This window comes from Hippopotamus amphibius, chromosome 8 (genome assembly GCF_030028045.1).
Source record: "Hippopotamus amphibius kiboko isolate mHipAmp2 chromosome 8, mHipAmp2.hap2, whole genome shotgun sequence".
NCBI classification, from domain to species: domain Eukaryota; kingdom Metazoa; phylum Chordata; class Mammalia; order Artiodactyla; family Hippopotamidae; genus Hippopotamus; species Hippopotamus amphibius.
Window position 1 is genome coordinate 120,821,899 of NC_080193.1, and position 18,709 is coordinate 120,840,607.

General features: G+C 35.7%; 1 protein-coding gene across 1 annotated transcript in view; it reads right to left on the minus strand.

Annotated features, from left to right (window-relative positions):
* ITGA4 (integrin subunit alpha 4) overlaps positions 1–18,709 on the minus strand; it is a 77,276-nt gene that overhangs the window by 22,884 nt on the left and 35,683 nt on the right. Inside the window, exons 12-17 of the mRNA XM_057746933.1 lie at positions 18,211–18,301; positions 17,545–17,590; positions 17,022–17,176; positions 13,764–13,918; positions 3,458–3,607; positions 1,459–1,535 (exon numbers count right to left, since the gene is read on the minus strand). Coding sequence (XP_057602916.1) covers positions 1,459–1,535; positions 3,458–3,607; positions 13,764–13,918; positions 17,022–17,176; positions 17,545–17,590; positions 18,211–18,301 — 674 coding nt within the window. The remainder of the gene's footprint in view (positions 1–1,458; positions 1,536–3,457; positions 3,608–13,763; positions 13,919–17,021; positions 17,177–17,544; positions 17,591–18,210; positions 18,302–18,709) is intronic.

Here is an 18,709-nt window from a genome sequence, read left to right on the forward strand (position 1 = left end):
TTGCTGAGAAAGAGCACTAAGGACTTTAGATTTTAAGGTTATAATGAGCTACTGAAGTCCTGCTATCAGAAGTGTAAGTTAGAAAGCTCACTCTGGAAATACCTTGGTAGAGGAATTCGAATAATGCAAAATCAGAGGCCAGTAGCCTAGCAAGTAGTAAAGCTCAGTGATCCAGGTAATGCCTGGTTTAGAGCAATAGTAGTAGAGATAGAGAAGTATGATGGGTTAAAAAATACATCTGGGTGGTAGTATTATAAAACTTGGTAATTTATTTGATGTCAGGGATAAGAAAGAGAGAAGAATGTTAAGTTGAGCTCCAGGTTGTTGGCTTTGGCAACTAACCAATGGTGTGTCACTGGTGGATAGTGACTGGGCACCCAAGAGTGCATGTGTGATAGCCAACTGGATGGGTGAGTGTGGAACTCGGAGACACCGATCTGGGCATCAGCAGTGGAAGCAGGCCAAGTGAGGTCACAGTTGTGGGTAAGATTATCCAGGGAAAATACGCGAGTGTGAGGAAAGAGTGAGACAGGGCCATGCAGGGAGCCAACAGAGCCAAAATCAGTGATCCTCCAAACACAGCTGAGAAGGAGGGGCTAGAGAAGTAAAAGGAGAATGGGAGTAGGATGGCATCATGGAAGTTAAAGCAAAAGACATGCAAAAAGAAGTGAACAGCGGTCAAATACGTCAGAGGAGAGTTCAAGTAAGACATGAAGTGTCCCCTGGATTTAAGTACACTATTTCTCTGTTCAATTTATTCTTTTCCCTGCCTTTGATCCTCACACTTGTTTATATCTTCCCATGATTAAATAAATAACACTTGATAAATACATACAAATTCAGTTGAACCTACACATAAAGCAATCAACGTTTATCCAGTTTGCACTGTGCACACTATTCTAAGCACGTTACGTGTATTTTCTTTTTCCTGTTTCCCTTCTATGAATTTAGAAGACCAAGATGGCTTATTTCCTTTCATATGTGTCACATATACATTTAGGAATTTGTTTTGTACATTATTCTGAATTATGTAACCAATTTTTGGATGATAAAATACTAAGCATTATGCAGTAAAGGTTAGATCATTTTGCCACCAAAACTCTATGAACAGGCAGTTACAAATGTCTGAAAAATAGCTACAATTACAACAATAACCCAAAGCACATTTAAATCCTGAAATTTCTTCTGAGTTATCAATAAAAGATTAAAATCGTGCTTGATAAAACCATGATGCTCACACATTCTGATTCTTTCAAAAAGTGGTACTCTTTGAGTGTACACTTACGTGACTGCTGTATAGATCACTTCGTCTCTTTCAGCAGAACGCTGTTCTTTTCCAGGTCTTTAAATGCTGCTAACCCCCAAGGATTAGTTCTCAGTCCTCTACTCTTTAGAACCCACAAGCACACACCAATTTCCCCATCCTGATAAATAACAGAGAGAGCAAACTATACTTACTTCAAAAATCCAATTTTTGCAGAAACCTGTAAATCGGCGGAACAGTTTTCATGGGCACAAAATCTTGCAAAGTTTATCTGGAAATAAAATGATGACAGTATTTTTTAATCTTAGTTCAAATAAGTAGGTATATTTCCAAATTTTTTAATGGATAAAATATCTACAATACATGAGAAAAATAAAATTAATATAGCAAATTGATAACTCTTTTATACCTTTTGAAGACTTCAATTTGAAAATTAGTCAATAGATTCAGATGACAATTCCAGGGCTAAAAGGAACAAGCTCTTTCAATAGGTAAATTTAAAGCCTAAGTTTGTTAAGTGAAAAAAATAATTTCTTTCTTTCAGGACAGTTATATAAAAAGGAGTTTAATCAGACTGTGGTGGTAACCTCTGTAAGTGTTCATCTTTGTTGAGTTCCTCTCGATTTTCTGGTGCTGCCGTTTGATCCCACTTATTATGCATAAGCATGACACAATTTTCACAAGTGGTAGAACAGTGATTTTATATTTGTTGAAAATAATAAAATGTAGAAATTTAGAAATTTTACTTTGAGGATAGCGTGAATAAAAACAGCATTTTAATAGGACCTAGAGATCGTGTAAGGTACATAGGAAGCCCTGAGGTACAAGCTGGACAAAAGAAAAATAGAGAGCTATAAAAAGAAAGGAAGCTGAGAGGAAAAGGTGAAAAAGGGAGAGATGCACAAATGAAAGAAATCTAGAAAGTCAGAGGAGGCAGGCACATGAAGTGCGAAGTGGGTAGAGTGCTATCAAATGGCACGTCAGACCAGAGAACTGCCTATACCGGGGGAGCAGAGGGAAAGTGTAAATCGTTCTCTAGATGATTAAGTAAATATAATTTTTTTCTACTACTTTTATTTGTGAAGCAGATTGTTCAAAGAATCAAAACGTAGCTCATTCTAATATAAGTACAAATTGCTAAGGTTTGGGCTTATGTACTTACAATATTGAGATGTTCATTATTAAAGACATTTAAAAGTAGCTGATATTGAAAACTGAACTTGAAGAGAAGAGTGAAAAAAAACGAACTTCCATAAATATTTTCATACAAGGGTATAGAGAACATTTGCTCTTAAGTTATTATCTTCATTGGATCTAGTACTGTAGACCAGACAGTGCTGATTGTAAGCTCAAATATCTTAAAGCAACTTAGGGGCAACTTTGTCTGGGCAGGATGTGAACTAGACCTTTAAATGTCCCTTTCATCTTTTGTATTCTGTGTGCCATTAGTGAATGTTTTAATGAATGCTTTTACCATGGCCCCAAACATCCTGTTGACTCTGTCTTTGTGTTGTTGGACAGTAGAAGTCTGAACAACTGGACTCCTGGGAATAAATATACAGTCAGTGAAACTGATATATTTTGGGATATATTTTTAAAAAGCAGTTCACTGGTTAGAATGCAAGATCTATCTCAAAATGCAGTTGGATCCTGGGAAGTGGCCGAAAAGCATATAGTTCAGTTAGAAAGAGAAACTGTTATGTAACATAAATACACATGTTATAAATGAGTGAAATCTGACTAACAAGACATGAGTAAATCTGTGGGTAGGGTGAGTAAGAGGGAGCCAAGATGAAAAAGGAGACAGAAAATGAGAAAGATAAGCTGAAAACATATGACAGCACTGAATAACTAACTCATGAATGCAACCCAATTCCATTAGGAGCGCTCTCTAGAAATATATTTTCTTCACTGGCAAGGCATCAAGGAAAGAAAATTAACACTTTATGTATATGGGAAACCACTGCTATGACTAAATGTGTATTTAAAAGTATTCAGGTCACTATCCTAAAGGGAATATAAAAAAACAAAAAATGGAAAACAAGACATACCATAAATCTTTTTTATAAAAAAATTCATTAAAATTTTAAAAAGAATTCAGAGAGTTTACTTCCTCAGAACTATGTAATATTTCAAAAAAAATTCTTTAGTTATATGTCACATAGTGTTTCATATAAAGGAAAATATTCCTACTGTTTTTTCAATGATGTCTTTTTCTTTCTTCTGCTGAAGAATTGGCTGAAGTGGTGGGAATTCCTCTGCACTTCGTTTGCTGATGACATGATGCCCCAGGTGATAAGCGGCTTCAATCTGAATTGGGGTGAGGATGTCCCGTACATCTTTCTACAGAAATTGAAAACCATATGAATTAATAACAAAAATAAGCATGTACATAAAAAGTATATAAAGCCCCTCCTTCCCTACATAAGTTCAAACACAACATATGGAAGTCAAAGAAAACCCTTTCACGCTAAACTGTTAAAAAACTGAATTGTGTATTTTCACACATTATAAAAGCATTCACATTTATTAGGAAAAAGACAAAAGGTATTAAAAATGAAAAACCATAACTATCCAATAATAACTACAGAGGTCCACTTTTCAGCATATTTTCTTCCATGCTATTTTCCATACATACAATTTTCTTCTCAGTTGTTACAGTTTTCCTACATTTATTGTGCTTTTACACTTTACCAAAAAAGAGTTCTTGGATTTGTTTATCAATGACATAGGAACTGTAACCCATTTGGAATCCAATCTGCTCTGTATGACATGCTTTTAAGTTTAATGTCTTACTAATTTTTACACAGCATTTATCATTCTTAATCTTAATTATATGTAGTCAAAAAGTCTTTGAGTGATTAGATTTTTAAAATTTGTCTTCTGTCCCCAAAGAAACAACTCGAGTTCATTACATTGATTATCAATTCATATATTTTAATCTTTCCACATGCAGGCATTATTTTTCTCTCTTTAAACACATGTTCCCATGAATTTATAATTTATATCATCTTTTCATTTGATTATTCAATAGGCCCTTCATTAAATGGGAATACACTACATTACTATCAAAACTGTTTGCTACCATACACATGCACAAACACTAAAATAACTGACAAGAAAAGGACTTTGAAAGCATTTGGCATTCAATTAAGGAAACGCTTCCCTAAATAGTACAGGTGTTCCAGAATCCCAAGTCTATGGAAAAAAAAAAATACAGATATTAGGTAAGATAAAAAACATGGCATCTCTTAGAAAGCACTCCTCTGAGCAGTCCTGTTTACACAGATACGAAATTTTCAAAATATACTGAACAAAGCAGGAATTTATTTTTCTCCCTAAGAGGATGGGCAAATAAGATTCCACTATAAAGTAATTCATGAGGATTTATAACAGAATGCAGTTAACAATTTAAACTGCATGAAATAAGACATGTTGATGGCAAATCTATAGAACAAGCAACTTATCCATAACAACAATTAAAAGCAGATATAATCTCAGGATTTGAGAGGGACGCTCACAGTCAGCAGGTAGAGTCCACCTACGCAGGAACTATGCAGTTTTCTTTTTTTTTTTTGGTATTAGAATTGTTACTATACTCAGAAGACATGCAAATAATTGGTCACGTACTTTGTTTTTCACACTAACAACTTAAATGTAAAGCTTGGCTTGACTCTACTTTTCATATGCCCATTTCAATCTACAGTTCTCATTTTAAAAAGCAGATTCATCAGAGTCCCTCTTGACCATTAAAGAATCTCAAGTGTTTTCATTGGGACTAGACATATTAATCTTAACCATAATTGAGTTTTATATTTATGAGGCTTATATTTATGCTTAGTGAGTTCCTTAGTAGATCCATGACACTGTAATTGACAGACTTGCTATTGAATAATGTAATCTAGAGACAATTCAGAGTTGGAATGTGGCTTAAACATTTCTGCCTAAAAGCAGATTTCCAAAGCTCATAGGTTAATAATCTCTAATGAATAGGAAAAAAAAAAAAACCGTATCATACAGATTTTTGCCATGCTACTTCCATCTATAGTAACTTTTGATAAAAATCAATGAAGTTAATAAAGATAACACGACTTCCCTGCTGGCACAGTGGTTAAGAATCCGCCTGCCAATTCAGGGGACACGGGTTCGATTCCTGGTCCAGGAAGATCCCACATGCCATGGAGCAACTAAGCCCGTGTGCCACAACTACTGACCCTGAGCTCTAGGGCCCATGCACCATGACTACTGAGCCCACGTGCTGCAACTACTGAAACCCATGTGCCTAGAGTCTGTGTTGTGGACAACAAGAGAAGCCACTGCAGTGAGAAGCTTGCACACTGCAACGAAGAGTAGCCCCGGCTCACCAGAACTGGAGAAAGCCTGCATGCAGCAACAAAGACCCAACACAGCCACAAATAAATAAATAAATCTTTAAAAAAAAATAAAGATGACATATCACATAAAAGACTATAGCTATTCTATGTCTTTTATGTAATTATAAAAAAGGATGTAATTGTATCTTCTCATCACTTATGTTATATATATATATATATATATATATATATATATATATATATATGCAAGTGGTCTGAAGGTAGAGTACTGGGGTTCAGACCTCAGGTCCTTCACTTGTTATCTATGTAACCTTGGACAAATTACATAATCTGTCTCTGTAATAATTAACTCATCTGAAAATGGTTCGTAATAATGAAAATGATGATTATGACACCTACACCTTATTGTTGTGAGGATTCAATGGCATAAAACAATATCTAAAACAGTACAATGCCTTGTACATATTAAGGTCTCAATAGATGTTAAACATTATAGTTTATATGTATAGTTTGTATATGTACATTATATTTTATAGTTATCATTATTTATAGGTATTATTATTTTATAGTTATTATATGTACATTACTTCAAAATGTAGCTATATAAGCCAACCAAGGATTTACAGAATTTCAGTTTCTTATAATAAATTCTGGTGACTTTTTGGAAGGAAGAAGAAAAAAGAAAATCTATTGCCAACCAATGAACACTAAATAGAAAATGAGCTACACTTTCTACTAATACAAGTATTAGACTTGTATTAATTAAGTGGTACCTGGAAGATGTGTGGCATGACTCCGAGTACTCAAGATCTCTCATGGCTTTTCCATTCTCACACATGGAAATGTTTTTATTAGATTACTTGGTAAGTGATCATCTCAACCCGAAACCTTGACCATATAGGAATGCTGCAGTCAAGGTCCAAATCCCAAGTTATCAACTTGTGAAAATGGAACAGCTTGAAGCCCTGAGTATTACAATAGCAAACTTGATTAAATTATTCCCTAGGTGTAGGAGCTAGACAGCCACTGATTGTCCCTCCACATGTCCACTGTTTTAATTCTTCTCAACAAGCTTGCTTTGACCACATCACATGTTATCTAATTCATACTAATTTTCCACAAGGTCTTCTCTACATCTGGTGTATATTACTTTCATTATCCTAATTAGCTATTAATTATGCCTTTCTCACAATATATAAAGTGTACGTGTGCTCTTGTAAAAACTGTACTTGACAGATATTCACACCTACTTAACTTTAACAGCTCCACCTAAGGGCAAAAGCTATAATATCAAAAATGTCTTAAAGTGACTAATTAATATATAGGAGAGAAAAAGTAGATTTGCTTAAAATTTTTAATTTGGATGGGCATGTGCTATTTATATTAAAAATAATGAAGATTCCATGCCACATTTTTATGGACAATTACATAAAATAGGGCACCCACAAGCATGCAAATTAGCACATGCTTGAAATTACACAAAGCCTGCCTTCTTGTCTGACTTTCACAGAAATATATATTATGGCCAACTTGAGAACTGAGCTGTAGGCCCATATCCTCCTATTGTGTTTATGTAGCAAAGGAATTTATTTAAAGGGTGAAGCCAGAAATATTTATAAAATATTGCTGAATGAAAAATGATGTTGAAGTATCAACAAACATGTGAAGATATCTATTCATGGGTCTACTCTGTAGAAGGCAGGACCTAGGGATACAAACCTCAAAGTCGGTGCCTGCGTCACATTTATAACCCATGAATTCACACGTATGGTGGGGGGATGAGCACTCTGATACATGCAGACACCAGTACAGAAGAGGGGGCCCCTAATCGACACTTGAAAGACCATGGGAAAATTCTTACATAGAAGAATTTTAAGCAAGGAATGTGATCAGATTTGTGTTTTTGAAATGCCCCTCTGGTGCCAGTGTGGGGAATGGGTCTGGGTGGGATAAGGTAAGCCTGAGGCATATACTGGAATCCGAGCCAGCAAGGGCACATGTAATTATAACCAGTTTATCTAGTATGTATGTTTCAGAGGGTGAATTGTCAAACGTCTGGGACTAACTTCCTGAGAAAAGACAACACCCCCAGGACAGGTGCCCTAACCATTACACCAACAGAACATTATCAGATTTTCCCTCACAGAACTCTTTAAAAAGCACTGAGAACACATCATCTATACATTTATTAAATATTGATTGGTTGGGGGGCTTATGCAATGAGTTGTGCTAGCTCTAAGAAGAGTACAAACGTGGAAAAGATAATATGCTGTCTTCAAAGACCCTGCAATCTAACAAAGGACTCCTATAATGCTGGAATAATCAATCTACTTCTATCAGTATAGTTATATAGTTTGTCTGCAGTTTGATTTTCAGCAGAAAAGTATGCATACACGGATCAACCCATAGTGCGCTGTGGTTAAAATATAACTACTCTGGAGCAAGTGGCACTTCATTAAACTATGTGTTTGTATAGCTTAAAAATATAAGCAGATAAGATACAACTAAATATATTTACTAACTGAATACACATTCAGTTATTACAGAAAAAGATGGGTTTTATGTCACCTAAGGACTTACATAACAAAATAAAATTCCTTTATTTCAGAAATACAAAATCCAGAATTTGGAGAAACCAAAGGAATGGAAGAATAAACCAATCTACTAAATATGTAGGCAGGTTGATTTCATGATTATTATACAACATACTAAGGCCACTGAACTCACTGGATCTCAGGATACCAAAAGAGACAAGCATTCCTCGTCCAATGACTAAGCTAAATATTTCTAGATTTTATTGGAAATGCTATAGGCAGGAAGGGAATGTTTGTTCACGTCTCAAGTATCAATGAATATTTTAACGCAGAGATTCCATCAAGATCAATCAAGAAATATGATCTCTACAAACCTTAAGGTAAGTCTCACTACCATGGCTCCTCCAATATTTCTAAACACTGTTGCCTATTATTGATTGGGTTTCTCTAAATCAAAACAGCCTCAAAATGATCCCTTGTCCTAAAATCTTGTCCTAAGAAATCTCTAAGACCTAATCAAGTTGTACCTCTGAAGATAACAAAGGCAAAGATTCATTTTCATATGCTTATATGGATAGGGAAACATTTTCATAAAGGGAAGAAGAGATGTCTAACAGAATAGAATTTCAATAGATAAAACACTGTAAGGCCTACCATTACAGTGAAGGAAATTAACCATTTCCCTTCTACCACAGAAACTTTTTATTAACTCCCAATTCTAAATTCTAGATTCTTCTTTTGTAACATCTAATAATTTTATGGCTCTAATAGCAAAAATTAAAGCTTGGCATAATCATAAACAACTAAAAGAATGGAGTTCTACAAGGGAAAAAATAACTTCTGCCTTCCTATTTTCTGAGGAACACATTTTAACCATTCATATAAAACAATCTTATTTGTAATACCTGTTTTACTTATGAGTAGATGAAGTAGACTTGAGAAAACTAATGCGCTTATCATATAGTCTCAGAAAAATAACATACCAGTAAATGAATATGTTAGTGATGTGATACTTATTAGATTGTTAACAATGTCTCCTATATTCCAAGAAGATCCAATACATGAAACTAGAAGATGTGTGATTAAAAGAGAACTTAACAAAAGTCAAATTTTATGAGATCTGGATTTTCTAAAATAGCCAAATTCTCTACTATCAAAGACTGTGATAGGTTTTTAAAATAAAAGTAGGTTCAGAGACTTTCATTTAAGTGATATCATCAAGGGATTGTGATCAAGAATGAAAACAAAATTCAATCTTTTCCTCGCCTTCGGGTCACCAATGGCTCTTACATGTAATACTGACGAAATCTTTCTGGCTCATTCTCTTTGATACTCAAGTCCAACAATTTGCTGCTCCCACCACTGGGAGCTCCAGTTCAACTTTTTCCCCTGTCCTTCACTCACCCTCTTGATGTCCTCTTTCCTCTCCTTACCCTGCTTAATCTTCATGGCCAACAATATAACCATTCCCTTGCATACTCCTCAACTCTCTCATTCATTCCTTCTTTGCTTCACTCTATTGACAAACCACAACCATGGTTGATTGTAATTCTTCATTTACTCTCACCTATAAGGTTGCACGTGACTGGAAAAAGACACAACCACACTGACTCCTTTCACTTTCTGATGCAGGTTAGAGCCGACTGCCATCTCAGGACCATATTGTACTTTCTCACTCTCCCACTCTCCAAGAAGACTATTTCACATCTTCCCAAACTCTAAACACCACTTCTCCCATTCCAACTGAGGCTAACATGACTTTGATTCTTACTTCACTGAGACTGTTAAAGCAATCAGAAGAGAACTTCCAGTCCTCTCAACCACATCTGCCCAGCATCTGCAAGCACATAAACAAATGAACTATGCATGTGCCTATCTGGAATCAATCCTGTCCTTTATACAATTAATCCCACCCCTTTCGCCTTCTTTGCTCGAACTATTCTTTCCTCTCATCTATATCATTCACTCAGCTGGAACACAGTCACCAGCATAAAAACTATTCTTCCTAGCTTAAAAGAAAAAAAAAAGTATCTCCACTTCTCTTGTCAGCTACTGACTCCCAACCCCTTTTCTTTGGTCTCCCCTGGAGCAAAAATTTGTGAAAGAATAAACTACACTCTGTCTCCGACCCCTCTCCTCCTTTCCCCTACTATTCCTCTGAAATGCTGTTTTCATGATCACCAATAGCATCTACATCACTAAACCCAATAGTGAGTTCTTAAGCCCTCACCTTATTCAACTAAGCAGAAGCACTGAAAACATTGTCATGCCCTTCTCCTTGCCCTGCTTTATTTACTTCACGTCCAGGATGCCACAAGCTCTTGTTTTTCTTCCTTAATGATTGGTTCTTCTCATCTCCTTTGTAAGCCTTCTCTTCTCTCTAACCTCTTCATGTTGCAGTGCCCAGAGTGCAGACCTTAGCTCTTTTCTCCTCCTGTGATGATCTCAGCCACCTCGTATGGCATTCAAACCCATTCATACGCCAAAGATGCATTGTTATATTTCCAGTTCCACGTCTCTCTCCAACTCCAGATGAGTATATACAATACAAATGATTAACTTCTATTTACACTTAAAAGTAAAATAGGTCTCTCCAGCTCAGCAGGTCCGCAACTGAACTCCAACATTTTACACTCAAAACTTGCTTCCCTTGCCCTATTGATGAAAACTGTATTCATCTAGTTGCTTGGGCTAATGACCTTGGAGTCATCTTGGAGCCTTTCTTTCTCAAATGCTAGACATCCAATCTGTCAGTAAATTGTGTAGGATCTATCTTCTACTACTTCTCACCATATCCACTGCCACCACCTTTGCTGGAGCCATCATCTCTCACCTGGCTTACTGCAGTATCCTCCTCTCCCTGTGTCAACCTGTGGCCACCTACTGTCTAGTCTCAACATAGCAGTTACAGTATTCCTTTTCTTTTACTCAGTCAGAGCATGTCAATTCTCTGCCCCAGACTCTACAACAGATTCCCATTTTACTTGGAGAAAAAGTCACAGGGTCTTATGTGATCTGGCTCTTTCTCTACTACTCTCCACCTTGCTCACTTTTCCAGCCATCCTTGCCTCCCGATGGTTTTCTAAGAGAACCAGGCACATTCTTTTCTTGATTTTTTTTTTTTTTACCTAGCTCTTCTTTCGGTAATGTTCTCCTCCTGGATCAGGGGTTCTCAAAGCACAGCTCTCAAGCTAGCAGCATCAGCAACACCGGGGAACTTTGTTAGAAAAGCAGATTCTCAGGCCTCACTGAAGACCTACTGAATCAAGAACTCTAGGTGGGGCCCGGCAATTTGTGTTTTAACAAGCCCCCCAGGTAATGCTACTGCACGCTAAAGTTGGGGCCCACTGCCCCAGACATCTACATGGTAACTTCTCCACTTCCTTCAAGTCTTTGCTCAGCTGTCACCTTCTGAATGAGGCCCACTCTGACCACCCTATTTAAAATTGCACCTTTCACTCCTTCTCCAGCACTCTATCATCTCCTGTGCTCTGCTCTTCTTTCCTTTTTCCATCACCTATATCACCCTCTAAAATACTATAAAATTTACCTTTTGTTACTATGGTGCTATTGTGTTACAATTTGTTAACTATTAGGTAGTGTTACATTTTGTGCTACTGTTTACCTCACTACACTAGACTATAAGCACTATGAGGGTAGTAATCTTTTTATGTTTCAGTCACTGACCTATATAAAAATCTCACACAGAACCTGACACTATGTGGGTACTCAATATCTATTGACTGTAAGGAGAAGTGGAGCTTAATTGGTACAGCCAACAGGAACTATACAAAGAAAGCATGTCCAACCAGCAGACAGGGAGTCCTCTGACAGGTGGTGGCTGTAGGCCTGAGCACATAATGAACAAGTGTTGCCTTACTTCACTGTAAGGGATGCTGAGGTAGAATGCATATGTACAGTAACACTCCTCACACTGTACACGTTCTACAAAACAAAGGAATAATCCAGTTAATGTTTCCGAATGCCTCGGGTACCATGCTGGTAGGGGTGGGAAATGTACTCATTATATTTTCATCTCCTCCTGAATAACAGCTAGAGGTCCTTGACAAAACTGAAGGTTAGGGCAGCTGCTTCTGTGGTTTTTACACCTACTTTTGGACTTGCTGCAAGGGAGAGTGTTGGAGTAGCCTTTTGCCTTTCTATGTATGAGTTTTAAGGTAATTTAGGAAGAAAAAACAATATTAGAAGAAACAAGCACTTTTTCAAAAACAGTCCCACTATGTACCAATCCTAGAGCTAAGTGATTTTTTTTGACATCGACAGTATGGCCCAAAGTCATGGCTGTAACCTGCTGTTGTCGCTACCATGGTAACACAACAAGCATACATGCAACTAACACAGAAACCTCTGCTAAACTGTCATTTCTTTGTACAAATTTATTCTAAAGAAAGTGCACAATTTTGATGAACCCTTAGTCACAGGAACAATGCCAAGAAACAGGACTAAAGAAATCAGATCTATTTGCTGCCATTTACACAAATTCAACACAATATGTTTGTCAACACAATAGGTTTGTCTAATGTTGGTCCTTTTATTGCCTTTAAAATGGCCTTAATGTTAGTCTCTAAAATTGATTAACCTGAGTAAAATCAATGATGCAGAATTAAAAAAAAAAACAACCCTGTTTAATCCCCACCATATCAATGATGGTTACACTAATATCATTCTATACTTTCAGCTCTCAACCATCTAATAGCTTAACTCTAGTACAACAATAAAAACTGTTAAGGGAAATGAGGAAATAGCACAGGGATTATTGCTCTTAGCATTTAATAGTCCTGATGCTTGTTTGCATTTGCTTGGAATAAGCATCTAAGGGAAAATTAAGTTCTAAGCTGAGGCTACTATCTGAAATCCCAGAAAAGGCTCCTGGGAATAGTTTGGCTTTTTTTGTGACAATAGATTTTCTGATGAAGTACACCATTCCCTAATGAAAAAGACCTGGCACTGCTTCATACAATAAAATGTGATCAACGCAAGGAACGTGATGATCAGTGTGGGAATGAGTGTTTTAATAAAAGAAATATGAAATCGGCTGTGCTTTGGCAGGATATACCCCAAACCATCATGAGAGCCGTTGTCCCGGCCCACAGATGATCCCCACCATGCTAAAACTGTGCAAGTTCCCACTGACACCGCCAACAATGCTGGCAGGAGAGACAAAGGCACAATCCAAAAGCCATCACATTGGATTCTGCTTCTTAAAGTCACATGAAAAATAAAGCAACTTCTCTGCCTCCCCCACCCTCCAAAATCTACCAGGAATAGATCCAGGGCTCAGCAGAGCTACTCGACATTTTACATTTTTAGGCAAGTGTATAAACAGAGATGGGACAATAGCAATTGTGGAGAGGAAAAGGCAAATCTTTAAAAACGGTGACGCAGTAAAATGTGATAAATGTGAAATAAAGAGGAAGCAAAAAGTAGAGTGTGAATTATCCAGGATTGTCTAACATTTTGACTCTAGAACAATAAATAGATGAGCCAGTTCAGGAGGGGATAACACTTGCTTTTCACTATGTTTTATAAAAGATACCAATGCAATAAGATTTACATGTATTGATAATACTGAAGTTTAGGTATCTGTTAATAAAAACAAGGTGACATTACCCGCATAAATGCTTGATGTGTTTTACACTTAGCTACTCTGCTTAATACTTTGATGCTTCCTGTAATCACGTCAGAAGTTCCATTGGAAGAAAAGTAAAATCTTGATGGAGACTCTGCCTTTCGGTTCACATCCAGGCTCATGTTATAAAACAAAACTGCAAAAATGTAGAGAGAATTGCAATTAACATAATTATCTAAAGGCATTTATTTTGTTATTTTTAAAGTGATGAGTCGAAGTTACATAGAATACTGGAAATATATTAAGTTCTCTTCATTAAATGACTTCCTAAAAACTAACCTGAAATATGAAAGAGGGAACAACTTAAAATACCTATTTCAAAAATTAGTTTTATAAATTTAAAAAAAAATTATCAACTTTTCTCTAGGTTTCTATTTTTAAAATTAACATCTTTAGTTACCTGCTTAATCCTTCCATATAGAAACATTTCAAAACTATAATTCCAAAGTTGTTACTAATAATAAAAGTCTTGAGTAAAGTCTCAGATTTCTTTGAGTCCTTCTGTCCATAGAACATCTGACTGAGAAAGTACTGCACCCAAATATCACCTGGAATAATTTTATCTTGTGTGGTTACAGAGCTAATTTCATATATGGTTGGGTTCATTTATTCCCATTTGTTTCTAATTTGAGGGGTTGCTAGTTTTCTTTGGATTTTTTTTTTTTTTAATGTAAAGTGAACATATGGTTTAAAAGTCAAACCTATATAAAGAGCTAACTCAGACATCTCCTGGCCAACCCTAGACCCTGATTGTTTCTCCTCCTTGTTTTTATTGGTTTCTGGTTTGATCTTCCAGTGTTGGTTTATGCAAAAGTAAACAAATATAGACAGACGTTCTCTCAATAAATATTCTGGCAATTTGGTAAGAACTTATCTCAAATCTGACATAGTACATGATCATCTGCTAAAGAAAATCTTCAATAAGCAAAAAATAAAGGAAAATTTACAATGACCAAAAAAAATTCCAAGACTGATCTTACCAAGAAAGAAAGAGTTATTTCTTGAATCTAAAAGGGTTCTTTGTCAGAGTGGTGGTTGCCAAAGATGAGGGCTGGTGGATGGGTGAAACAGATCAAAAGGTACAAAGTTCTAGTTATAAAATAAATAAGCCATGTGATGTAATGTACCTCATGGTGACTATAGTTAATCATACTGTATTGCACACTTGAAAGATGCTAAAAGAGTAGATCTTAAAATTTCTAATCACAAGAAAAAATATTTACGACTATGTATGATGATGGATGTTAGCTAGACTTATTTCAGTGATTATTTCACAATATATGCAAATATTGAATCACCGTGCTGTACACCTGAAACTAATATAATGTTGTGTCAATTACACCTCAATTTCAAAAATTGAAAAATAAAAGGGTTCTTTGCAAAACAAGCTACACCTAGTAGTCTGCTGAGATGTCATTCATTATACAGGAGCAATAATTCATAAGTGATATTTAAAATAATTTATATAATTCCTCAAGTGTTCATATACACTTTAGGAGTAATTTACTCTTCTGGAAGGATTTTATCTACTTACTTTATGGAAACATAAGTATAAAACCTACATCACTCCTACAAACAAGAAATAAATCTTTCAACCTTCCTTTTATTTAGAAAATAAAGTCCAAATCAATTGGCTTCAAAATTACAACTGAGATTCAATGCCTCAGAGATAGAGTAGCAACTGAAATAGCCAGCTACAAATTCATTACTCTGAGCTCAGACAAGAAGTACATGAAACAAGGGAAATAAGAATCCACTCACAGTAAGTGGCAAAATGTCCTCGTTTTACTAAATACATTTACCATGTGAATTATTTCTCCCAAGGAGTCATTTTACAACTATAAAGTGTGCATTTGTAACAATGCTATGCTTATTTATGATTTTCATATACTTGTTTTCAACCATTTAAAGAAATATTTGGTCACAGATGGAATTGGTTAGTACAACAAACACTGATTTTCTATAAAGGGCGATAGTCTCTCTATTTAATGTGTATCTCTCAGATAATCCATTAGCTTGTCTGTGTCCCTGTGTCACTAAGGTCATGCTCTCTCAATAACCAGATGAAGGTTTTACCTACTGTCCTATCACTGCATCTTTAATGAAGACTTCTGCAGAATGCTATTAAAGATGAATCTGATCTATATCTGTAAGAATCTAAGAAAGACTAAATGCGTGTATATGTATAACTGAATCACTTTGCTGTACACATGAAACTAACACAACATTGTAAATCAACTATACTCCAATAAAATTAAAATTTAAAATAATGAATCTGATCTAAAGTAGAAATACCAGGCTCATTCTGCACTTCTTATTACAGGTGAATTCGGACTGAGGCCTCTGTTACATATCTATAGCTTGGTTCAATAAGTATTTGCTACCCTTCATGATGTTTAGATGACAACCTGCAGGGTCACAGGAACACACAACTCTGGATAGGTCTTGTGGGGCTCAGGATATTTACGGATTATTAATGTCCAAATGGTAAACTCCGTTATGCTTCTCTCCTACCATGGGCTAGTTTCATTAGTAGTTATTCTAATATTAGTTGAATTTAACATAATTAGGAACAGTAACCTGCTAGAAAAAATTGTAATGCTTATGAAGTCACATATATATGATTTGAGATTAACCACAATGTCCGATAAGCCATATCAAAGCTACTTTCTCCAGAGCAGATAATTGAGAGTTGCCTATGTACAGGCAAATGGGCATGGCTCTTGGGAGCTGACAGTCATGGTAAATCCTTAAGAGATGTGTGTTATTTATGGAAATTGGCATCAGGATCTGGACTCAAGGTAAGATTCTTCAACTACTCAAAGAGGATAGAATATGAAGAAAAGAATCTTCCTCCTCCCAGGGCTCCAACTGAAGCCAGCTCAAGAGTTCAGTGAGCCTAGTAAAACAGAGGCGGAGCTGTGGTGATGCTCTTTTTACTCTGAACACATTGTACAAATCAAGCTCAGTTAGTTCACCTTAAATAAGACAGAAAGTGATACTCTTGCTTCACTTCTTCCCATAATCTCTAAACAACTAAAGCCTTACTGTGTCCAACTCATTGGTTAGAACACAGAGAGAATCTGGAAGATGAAGAGGAAAGCTTATCAGGCGGCTGCTCTCTCCTGCCCTAAAAACCCCTCCATGGTGAAATACAAAAAAAGCTGGAAAGAAGACCAAAAGATTTGTGAAGGAAGCGCACATTCTATCAGGCATTGATTCTGTAAGGGCACCCTTACCGATATAACCTGGAACCTCTTTGCCTTTATATGAGAAACAAAGTGTTAGATTCATGCACACAGAAGGCAGTCCATTTTCAATACAGTTAAAATTTGTTCTATTTACTGACTCAGGATGGTTTAAAGAAGCTTCGACAATCACTACAGGTCTCGTCCTAAGGAGGAAATAAAATTAGCAATATTAATTGCAGGATTATTTTTCCTTAAGATGACAATTACATTTGTCAGTTTCCATTGATCAAGTACTTTCATGAAACTGCTTAACAGTATGTGTATATATACTCAATTCATTTCCATGTGTGAATCAAAAGAAATTTTCATTTAAATTTCTAAAGATACTGACTTTGATGATTTAAGTATATACTTAGGTAAGGTGGGAAAAATGTCCTAAAGTTCAATAATTAAATGTCAGAGTACCAAAAAGAGTGTCATGAGGTCACCACCATGCTGATTTTAAAAACTTCCTCCCATCATTTACAATTAAGCCCAATTGTCATTAAGCAGTGAAATGTATCAACCTTACCTTAGCAACACAGCAGAATCAGATCGAAAAGCACCAACTGCTATATCTGGAGGATTAAAAACAACACAGATTAATGATCATCATTAGTCAAAGAGAATTACTTTCAGCCATAAATACTTAACTACATATTACCTTTTGACTATATCAAAACACTATTTACAGAAAATTAATTAGAAGGGATATGCTTACATCTTAAGATTCATTTCACATGTCTGAATCTACTCATTTACAATGACATTCATCCCTTTATAATACGATATAAACATAAACATTATAATATAAACATATGATATAAAGATAGCCTTACTAAAGCAAAATTCAATTTTTGGACTATAAACATTCACCCAGAAATCTTTCAAATTACCAAAAAAACAAAAAAAAAACAAAACCCTCTTTCTTTTCATCATTGCATGTTTTATTTTCACGAATACTTTTAATTTTTTCAGTAACAAGGAAAAAAGTGTTAAGTAACTAAACAGTGTAAAGCTGAGGAATTACTTGATTATTTCTGACCCATCCTTGAATTCAAAAGAGCTTTAAAAGTGAAGGAAAAATCTCATTAGTAAATTAGAACTTTACTCTACCAGTTTTGTGTACTTCACAATAAAGCAGCATCCACAATAGAGTTTATTTCAATCTATAAAATACAGTAAACTCTATACTCACCTACATATCCATTGTCATCTGCATCAATTTGTCCAGATATAGACTGTCCAAACATACTCAATGATTTGCTGATTTGATGTCCTTCAATTCTCTGAAAAATAGTAAAGTTGAATGGGAAACAGGGTTTGAACACCAAATATCCCAGAGAAACAATGATTTAGTTAAATAATGAGCCCTGGTACATGCCTGGTACATTATTAACAAATGTACTGTAGTTAAGTCAATTACAAGTGTCTAAGAGAAAGAGTAATTTCCAGCTTGAAGTGGGAAGCTGACATCTATTTTGTGACAAGAAGAAAACTGCTTTCTTTACTTTGTGAGCAAAAGGAAAATTATGTAGTAAAGATCACCTAAAACAGTCCTGACACTCTTTTCCCAGTCTTTTTTCAGGCTCTGTGTTTATTTCCCTGAACAACATGAGTAAACAGATACTAAGAAAATAAGACATCTATGATCACTTAGTGGAGCCCACTACTTAGGTTTACAATAACCACCTCAT